This window comes from Papaver somniferum, chromosome 8, assembly GCF_003573695.1.
Source record: "Papaver somniferum cultivar HN1 chromosome 8, ASM357369v1, whole genome shotgun sequence".
In the NCBI taxonomy this organism is placed as follows: domain Eukaryota; kingdom Viridiplantae; phylum Streptophyta; class Magnoliopsida; order Ranunculales; family Papaveraceae; genus Papaver; species Papaver somniferum.
The window spans coordinates 158,811,262-158,821,299 of record NC_039365.1 but is presented as its reverse complement, the minus strand read 5'-3'; the positions used below and the strand labels follow the sequence as shown (position 1 = coordinate 158,821,299).

The 10,038-nt window shown below is 37.7% G+C and overlaps 1 protein-coding gene and 1 long non-coding RNA gene across 2 annotated transcripts; one reads left to right on the top strand and one right to left on the bottom strand.

The window, feature by feature from the left end:
- Positions 1-1,602: 1,602 nt before the first annotated feature.
- On the bottom strand, positions 1,603-3,493 carry LOC113301947. Its single transcript, XR_003336559.1, has 5 exons — positions 3,257-3,493; positions 2,597-2,726; positions 2,335-2,499; positions 2,024-2,198; positions 1,603-1,727 (listed from the first exon to the last, which is right to left on the bottom strand). It is a non-coding gene; the product is annotated as an uncharacterized LOC113301947 (long non-coding RNA).
- Positions 3,494-3,731: 238 nt separating this feature from the next.
- Positions 3,732-7,508, top strand: LOC113304563 (26S proteasome non-ATPase regulatory subunit 14 homolog). The gene is made up of 6 exons (XM_026553702.1): positions 3,732-3,951; positions 4,069-4,246; positions 5,698-5,779; positions 6,115-6,291; positions 6,387-6,554; positions 7,039-7,508. Exons 1-6 carry the CDS (start codon positions 3,834-3,836, stop codon positions 7,228-7,230), a joined length of 915 nt encoding a protein of 304 aa, XP_026409487.1. The 5' UTR covers positions 3,732-3,833; the 3' UTR covers positions 7,231-7,508.
- The last annotated feature ends 2,530 nt before the right edge of the window (positions 7,509-10,038 follow it).

Here is a 10,038-nt window from a genome sequence, read left to right as displayed (position 1 = left end):
CGAACATAGTTTCTTTTGTAATACAGGTAGAGTTCGGTTACATGGCAGTTTCAACAATTTTTGCGAAATAACCGAACTCAGAGTTCAGTAACCTAGTTTTAAATCCTATAGAACCGAACTGTTATTCGTGTTCATCATACCAGGTAGTTCGGTGAAGAAACTAGGGTAACAATAAAACACGTTCTAACCGAACTCAACACTGTAACTTCCATATGAACACTATTTTGATGATTTCTACTCAATTGAACCGATGAAAATCAAATTAAAAGTAATGGGTTTGTTGGGAAATACCTATGAATCGGTCCCATGGCAGACTCAGGGTTGTTCTTGCGACTGTTACACCGAATCAATTGTTCACTTTCCGGTTCAAGTTCTTCCTCAATTTCATTTGCTTGATTAGCTAGATGTCCTAATGGTGGATCTTTTCCTGGGAGTATTTTGGTTTGCTTTCGACGAAACATTTATATAGTTGATTGATTAATCGATGATGAAAATTTTATGAATCGATGATTAATCGATGAAGACGAGTTTGAAACGAAGAAGAAAAAGAAGAGGAGAAAACAGTTCTCCTTGCGGCAGATTTTTTTTCTTTTTTTCTTTTAGATTAGGTTTCACGATTTAAGGTAGGGTTAGTGTTAATTAGGATTAATGTTAATTAGGGTAAGGGACAAATTAGTAAACTCGCTACTTTAGGACACTCCTTAGTATTGTAGGGTAGATGATCTTTTAAAACAATTGTCCCCCAAAAAAGGCTGGTCCCAAAAAAATTGTTTTTTGCTTTTACACGGCGTTGGCCTAGGCCCAAGGCCCATCCAAATTTCTTTTGGGACACTCCAAAGGGGTAGAAAAGTAATAAACATAACTTTAAAACCAGTACTCTCTCTTCTATAACCGAGACCAAAAAACAAAATAGGGCTTTTTAATAAAGTAACCACCTTTTTGAACCATATTTAAGAAACTGGCCGTTTTTTTGAATCTTTATATAAACTGGCCGATATTGACATTTTCCATCCCGTTTTTTTCAAAAAACGGATTTAGGTAGTTAACTGGCTATATGGCAGTTAACCTGCTAGGTAAAAGACGACTTAACCCTCGTCTGAGTTCGTAACCAAACCAGTATCGAGTCAACTCGGTGACTCATTGCAACGGTCGGATTTGTAACGGTTGGATTTGTAACGGTCAGATTCAGCTTCATTCATATAAATTAGGCCCTGCAGAGAAGAACCATAGTATTTGTCATACTCAACAGAACATATCATACCTCACTTGTACAGATTGTGACGGTTTTAAATGGGTCTCAGATGAAGTCTTCATTGCTGCAAAAAACAGAATTATGCATTCAAGTTTACAACTTAATGCTATATGTAAGGAACTCAACAATCTGAAAATGTAACCTGCAAATGTACTAATAAACAACCTGCCACTTTTGATTCAGCATTAATTCAAGTCTACAAAAGAAAAAAATTGTCTTCTTAAACACAAAAAAATCAGAAAACGGATCTCAAATCATTTGTTGTGGCTAGTAACATTTCCACATTTCAACCTCAGCATCAATTTCCAACGCCAGGTTCATGCTCAACTGTATCCATCGCAACCGAAACTAGTTCATTTTGCAAATTCTCTATGCTTCCCGAGGGTGGCAGGCAATCTTCTCTTCTTAGCAACTCCACCACAGTCATCAACATATGCAAGCATGAGGTTATCATACCATTATCTAGCAAGAACAACTGCAACAAGCGAAACCCAACATCGAAAACAGTTAATGTCATCTACCAATTGAAGGAATAGAGAATCATAAACACTAATTTCATCAAATGAGCAACCAAAAACAGCTAACTAAAAGGTTCAGTGCCATAACTTGGTATTATGCTTAAAAAATATAAATTAACCATTTCATTCATAAACCATGCGTCCCAACATATGAGTGGCGCAGGATCACCAACATATAAGTGGCGCACGCATCTAGCATCATTACACAGATTACAAACTGATCATAGAAGCTACGTTGGACAATATGACATACCTTAACTTACTTATGTAAAATCCATAGCAAAGCACATTTCTTTTATGACCAGATAATATAACAGCACCTTTCCTATTCTCATATCCAAGGCACTCAACCAACTGCATTAAGAGTTTTCCTAATCCTTTCCGCTGCACACTCAAGCTACATTCTATCTTCCTTCAACAAAATGATACTGTAAAATACAAACAAAACGATTCCCATCTAGACTGCAGTATGTTAATTGGTTGTCCTACATGTAGAAAAACAAACATCTCCTAGATATTGAAATAACTTTGAACTGTCAGATAAAAAGGATTGCGAGAACTTACTTCAGCCCTTGTATGAATATCGATCATCTAAAATACGATATACTAATTGCCAGATGTAGGAAAACAAACATTGGCAACATCAATATGATCGGAAGTGAATGCACCATTAACCATCAGTAGGACCGAATCCGTAAATCACACTTGTAACACCCTTGGGAAGCCAACCTGAAAGGAGAGATGCAGAACTAAGAAACTTAATTCAAGAAACTTAATTCAAGAAAAGCCATTCTAAATGAAGACTAAATTACTAAAATGAACGGACCGAAGTAATTGGCGATTTTTGTCACAAAAATATGTCTCCTCCTCTTTATATTCTTCAGTAGGTGCTTCTGTCCTCCTAGAAACCATTCATTTGAAAATTCCCACTTCTCTGAATCAACCTTTCGAAAACCCTGCAACCATTACACACCAAAGTCATCAACATATGCAAGCATGAGGTTATCATACCATTATCTAGCAAGAACAACTGCAACAAGCGAAACCCAACATCGAAAACAGTTAATGTCATCTACCAATTGAAGGAATGGAGAATCATAAACACTAATTTCATCAAATGAGCAACCAAAAACAGCTAAACCCCATAAACCCTAGAATTCACAACAAAATATGATCAGCTTAGAACCGCTAAAATATCATCATTAAAGAAACCCACAAACAGAATCATTAACTACAGACACCAAAGGTGCAATTCAAGCATTTTGAATACCTAATCCCTAAAACCCATGACCAAAATATCAACAGAATACATATAAGACTGGAAACCGAAGCAAACCCCCAAAATCAACGAATCAATCAAATTCAATTAAAAAGAGAGAATCGGAAAGTAACAGAAAGAATTTCTGTTGACAAGATCTATAAATAGAAGCGAAGAAGAAGAAAATAAAACAGTGTGAACGGAAATCTTAGGGTTTCAGGATCGTACCTATGTTCATCAAAAGAAACCCATTAATGCAAGCACTGGTTAGATCGTCGACAACATCAATTCATACTATCTCTGAATCCCTAAATATGTAGAACTTTTCTTCCAAATACACTCTGGTCTTTCACTAACATCTATGTCTTCAACAAAAACAACTTCAATAACATCAGTTTTCTTTTTCTTTTCAAACAGCTTCAATACCTAACCCTAGTTTCAGAACTGGGAGAAGAGAACGAGGGAGAAGAGATGACGAAAGAGAAAGTGTGGTGAGAGATTACACCACACAGGTCTTTAAATGGGAAAGGGCACAGTCGTAAATTCTCCTACCGAGTTTGACTTATTCAACGCAGCTGACCGATCTGGTGGGCCCAGGTGTCAACTCTAACAGAAAGGCGAGTTTCTAAAAGAATTTAAAAGCTTGGCGGGTTTATTAATTATATGGTTGGAAGCAGGACACTTTATTAATTTGCCCAACAAAATAAGACTTGCGGGATACAAAATTCGATTAGTCTCAACAATCTACTCTAGGAGGTCTGATCGAAATCATAGACAGTGAGAAGAAGAGTAAATCAAATCAGTAATGGAAGGATTACAAAGGTTATTAGCAGGAGGACAACCACCTCCAGATTCACCACTCTTGGATTCATCTGAGCAAGTTTACATATCTTCTCTTGCTCTCCTCAAGATGCTTAAACATGGTATCCTGTTCTTATTCTTCTTCTTTTTGATTTTTTTTTTTTTTGTTTTTGAATTAGGTTTTCTTTGTTTTGAAAATTAGGGTTTTAATTGAAATTTGAAATATGATTTTGTTACAGGAAGAGCTGGGGTTCCTATGGAAGTTATGGGATTGATGCTTGGGGAGTTTGTAGATGAATATACTGTTCGTGTGGTTGATGTTTTCGCAATGCCTCAGAGTGGTACTGGTGTTAGTGTTGAAGCTGTTGATCCTGTGTTCCAGACTAATATGCTCGATATGCTTAAGCAGACTGGCAGGTTAGCGCTCTCTCTCTATATATACTGTTAAGCTCACGTTTATAAGTTTATAATGGTTTAGTTAGGTGATAAGTTGAAACAGATACACAATGTTATTGCTGAATTGGACGCTACATACTAGGATGTAAAATTCTCATGTGCATTTACTAGGGATGAACATCTGACTGTTGAGATGGACTTTTGGCTATGTTTTATGATAATTGTTAGACCTTGGGTAAATATTTACGAGATCCCTGTCGTCATGACTGATAAATCGAGTTTTTATTTGTTGATGGAGTCTAATAAATCAAGTATGAATATCTATGCCGGAAACAAGTACCTGGATTGCCCCATGAAAGCATAGTACCTTAACTTATCCTATAAATCTGGTCGGATATGCTTTCTTTGTCTGTTTGCCTCTTTGATTGACTGGCTGAAGAATGTAGTAGTAACTATGGAATGAGTGCTGCAGATTTATGCTTGTATTCGTAGATGTTTGTTTGTTAGTTTTTGTAGTTGATGTTCAAACCATATACACATCATTACGTCTGAATTGAACATTACATACTAGGATGGTAAAATTCTCATGGGCACTATTTGACGTCATGACCTTGCTACTAGGGACTAACATCCAACTGTCGCGATGGGACTCTTGGCTATGTCTTATGATAATTGTTGAGGTTCGCGAAGTTGGACCGTGGGGCGTACAATATGAGATTCCTCAGGCCTAGTAAATCAAGTACGCATTTTATACCTGAAACAAGTTCTGGATTTCCCCGCGAATGTATATTAGAAAATGCATATTAGCTTAACCTGTATATAAATCTAGTAGGTTGCGTTTCTTATGCTGATTGCCTTTTTGGGGGCCTGACTGAAAAATCTGGAACTAACTATGTAATGACTTCTACAGGCAGGTAGTTTATGCCTGTACTCATAGGTGCCTCATCTTAAATCTTTACATTTAGGTAGTGGCCCCTTGATTTTGTAATTATTATCAATTTTAAAGGCTCTATGGTTTTGTTTGTGGAGATTCTCAGTTCTATAAAAGTTAGCTATGGAGAATGTGATTTTCTAAGTAACTTAACTTTGCAAAGAACTCCCAACAGTTACGGCTCGTTGCTTAAAATGTGAATATTGATTATGCAATGCTATATAATGGGGCATGTTGGCTTTTCTTTGATGATAAATTCATTGAATTGAAAACAACCTTCATCTGTTGTGGCGATTCTCAGTTCGGTATAGACTTAAAAGTTAGCTATGGAGAATTTGATTATCTAAGTAACTTTGCAAAGAACTCCCAACAGTTAAGGCTCATTGCTTAAAATGTGAATACTGATTATGCAATGCTATGTTGGCTTTCCGTTGATGAAAAATTCATTGAATTGAAAACAACCTTCATCTGTTTTAGTTGATTTTGTTTATTTGTTTGTGACATGTTTTAAGCTAATTATTACATCTGCATGCTATTGCAGACCAGAGATGGTTGTAGGATGGTATCACTCGCATCCTGGATTTGGTTGTTGGCTATCTGGTGTTGATATTAATACGCAGCAGGTATGGTAGAGTCTAATGTGAACACTGTCAAGTTTCATTACAGCCTGATGTTGATCATAGTGAGTTGCTAGTATCCAGCCACAAACCTTTAATATTAATAAGTCCCCAAAGTTTGTGAAGTCATAGGTCTTATGGGAAGTGTCAAAACTGGTCAAAGGCAGTTGTTTACTTTTCTCAAGGTTAATTCAGTTTATAGCTTACAGTGTCATGCTTTTTAGTTTTTTCTTGTGCATCAAAAGTCTTGATACATAGTTTTTTGTGGTCTTTCTTATTTTAGTGATTCGTGCCAATGTGTTAAACGAACTACTTCTTCTGACATCATGTATCTCTTGCAGAGTTTTGAAGCTTTGAATCAGAGAGCTGTTGCCGTGGTTATAGACCCTATACAAAGTGTTAAGGGTAAGGTAGTCATCGATGCCTTCCGTCTGATCAATCCTCAAACCATGATGTTGGGACAAGAGCCACGACAGACAACATCAAACGTTGGATATCTCAACAAGCCGTCCATTCAAGTGAGTTTGGAAAACATAGTTGTGATGATGTTATGTTGTGCCTAATATTGCGCACTCTCTAACCCAGTCATTTAATGTATGTCTTTTTCTTCCAGGCTTTGATCCATGGTTTGAATAGGCATTACTATTCAATAGCTATTAATTACAGGAAAAATGAACTTGAGGAGAAGATGTTGCTGAATCTTCATAAGAAGAAGTGGACTGATGGGTTGACTCTGCAGCGGTTTGATTCTCATTCAAAAACTAATGAGCAGACTGTAGAGGTGTGTGATTCCTTAACCTACGTCCTGTTTGGTTCTGCTAGTTCGTGAAATTAGACCTTTATATTTTTATAATGTCAGAAAATCATGCTCAGTTGAAGTGCTCCACCTACTGTCTTTCTATCTGCCGAGATTAACATTGTCGTCTAGCTGCCTTCATTTTTGCTGTTTCCTGAGAGGGCACTGCTCGAAAACCATCTTAGTTCCTGGTCATATGGAAGTTTAGAATTTGGATATGATATTTCTTCTACCTGATCTGTATACTCAGATCTTTGTTTTTCATTTTGTTCCCTATCTCTCTTGATTGCAACGTCCCTCGAGTGTATCGCCAAACATTTGATACCATGATCCCTCCAGTGAGATATCACAATTGTACTTCTGATGAATTCGAATGTTATACTAACTACTGATGACTTTCATCTGAGCTATTCATTACCTTATCTTGTAAACTTCTCATTTGTTTTAACATGTTGAGGGTACCTTGCAGGAAATGCGAAGCCTGGCCATCAAATACAACAAGGCTGTTCAAGAGGAGGATGAGTTGTCTCCGGAGAAGCTTGCTATTGCTAATGTTGGAAGGCAAGATGCTAAAAAGCACCTGGAAGAGCATGTTAATAACTTGATGTCATCGAACATTATCCAGGCCCTGGGAACCATGCTTGACACTGTAATTTTTTAGGAGTAATGGAGGATATGTGATATGGAAAGGTGCAGGAAGGGTTCTGATACTACAGTAGCTTATTTAGATTGATTTTAGGCATTTCAGACGCAGGAAGGGTTTGGTGTGGAAGCAGAATAGCACTCAAATGCCTACTAATTGTAGTTAACAGATGATACACCATTTACTGTAAAGAGTGTATGAACATCTAATTTTTAGCTTGTTTTTTGAGAACAACTTGTTTTGAGAACGGTCTTTTTGTAAACAAACAACTTGGTTTTTGAGAATCCATACAGAATTTTGTCTCAGAAAAAAAAAAAAAAAAACTTTCATGTTCGTCAGCTTACTGCTCATCATAAGGATACGTAGCTTCCTCCTCTGTATCATTGCTTTGGCCCATCGAAGCTCCATTACTTAGCACCAAGTAACGGCTTCAAAGATAGCTAAACACTAGGCGCTTTGGCACTTTCAGCATTGTCCCTTTGTTCTATGCCAATACTAGTGTCACATGCCCATTTAATCGCCTAAAATTTTCACGGGACATGACCGGCAATACTCGGTGGTTCAATGAATCAACTTCACTCACAAGTATCCAGCCTTGCGTACTTGCATCAAAGTATGCATATGCTTTCACTCTTAAGGCTTTATGCAACAGAAGTCTTCATCTTCTTTCTTTCTAACTCTTTATGCCATGCATCAATCCAGTTGACAACTTCACAACATCAACATCATCATAAACACAAAGATATAACACAATAAACCCATTTTATTACATTAAGGAAGATTACATGCACAAGTCCATCACATGGACCAAAGCAAGCCATCACCCTCTTGGTGATACCTTATTTTCTCAAAACATGAGACTAACTCTACAAACTCTCTCCTAATGATTTACAATGTCTCTCACACTATATATACGGTAGTTACATAGCCAAAAACCATGCACAACACTTGCACACGCATGGAACAACCATGTGTCCCATAAGGTAGTTCCATAACCGCCAACATTGCTTTTCAACTGCTACCTTTTGTGTTTTCCAGCCAATTGATGTTGCACTTATCCCAAACGATTGCGGACACTCTAAAAAGTTTATAAACTCATTTCATAACCATTCCAACTTGTATCACGCCTTTGGCACGCTTGTAAATCCAACAACCAACTTATAACCGCCACATGAACCATATTGCAGCACTGTTGTGCATTTCCAAACTTGGCCTTGATCCAATGCATGGCCATCTTGGCCCTGCATCCTTCTTGCTCTAGACCAATGCACGGTCAATCATTGTGCTTCAATCATCAAGGCCAACTCATTACGCTCATTTTGGTTATTCATGCATCATATGCTTCACTTAACCAATTTGCTTGACAATAGCAATGCTGCTCATGCTTTACTAGCTTGCTTGCACTGTTCAAGCTTTGACCAGCCTTGAACTAATGCATAAACCAAATCTTGGCCTATCATACCTTCTTGCATCATCCTTGAGTTTGGGACAACTCAATTCCATGGATATTCCTTAACGCCAACATCACATGTTGCATCTTGTCACTTTGGCTTTGCCTTGTATCTCCCTCAATGAAGCTTCTTTGTGTCGGTCAATAAGCTTCATTATATAGCCAATGTCCTTTACAGTGTAGCGCCACCTTTGCGCGTCACTGGCCTTGTAGGGTCTTGTTATCTTAGCACTTGACAATCAATACAGTAACGCGCAACCTTTGCGCATCACTGACTTGGCCGGCAATGCTGTAACGCGCAATCATTGTGCATCACTTGCCTGGCCGGTTATAGACCTCCCTCACCTAATCTGTTCAACGTGCTCATTGAACGCAACCAAGTATACTCGCTATACTGGTCTCAATCTTCGCTACATGCACTTTCAGAACCCTTTCTGAAATTCAGCAATCTTTGCTGGCTTTTGCAAAACGCCCTTAGCCAACTTCCATGCTTTAGCATTAGCATCACTTAGCTTTACTATCTTGCAATTGATCCTACTAACTTGAATTTTGTTGTTGCGTTGCGCATACGTTCCAACTCCACGTCAAATCGTATATCAATAATCAAATGCAACTTGGAAGTTCCTCTTGCTAATTCCCTGAATTAGGCTTGAATTTCACTTGAATCATTTGCGCCTAAGTGTGCGCAAGTAATGATTCTTCCCAAATGATCACAATGATCATTTCCATAGCCTTTTTCCTTCATTTCCCTACTTTTGTTGCACCACGCAACTCAACAGGACTTATACAAGACTTGGCCTAATTCTTCAATCATGTTGCGCCTTCGCCAAACATGCCATGTCTTAAGGTATGCAAGTTATGGATCGACATCACTCTGATATGCGCCACAACCTATAGTCTTTGCTGCACTTTGCCAACATCAGAACTTTTACTAGATTTGGACTCCAAATCATATTGGAAAATTTACCTTCTCGGACTTGCATCATTTGTATGCCAAAGAACCAACACCTTACTGTTCTTTGCTTGCATTGTCGCAACACCTTGATTGAATGCATGACTTTGGTATAGCCATTGTTAGAATATCAGCCTATAATCATGCTTAACAATTCCTTATTAGTTGTAATCATTTTGTATGTGAACATGCTTAGTACCTTATGATGATATATAGTTCTATGCATGCTCTAGGATCACATATTCAACAAGTGAAAACACTTAACATGAAGTAGATAGGAGCATACGTTAGATTTAGCAAAATAGTAGAAAGAAACTTGTAGGCAGACACTTCCAATTCTATATTCTCTTCTCTTTAATGATGGAAAAATTTATTTATAAACAAGAGATATAATGGAGTCCACCTCATGCTATGAAAGACATGT

Excerpts from the sequence above, each read along its gene's own strand:
- LOC113304563 (XM_026553702.1), top strand. The coding sequence starts at position 3,834 with ATGGAAGGATTACAAAGGTTATTAGCAGGAGGACAACCACCTCCAGAT. Across the intron at positions 3,952-4,068 it reads CCTCAAGATGCTTAAACATG|GAAGAGCTGGGGTTCCTATG; the intron begins GTATCCTGTTCT and ends ATTTTGTTACAG. Across the intron at positions 6,555-7,038 it reads CTAATGAGCAGACTGTAGAG|GAAATGCGAAGCCTGGCCAT; the intron begins GTGTGTGATTCC and ends GGTACCTTGCAG.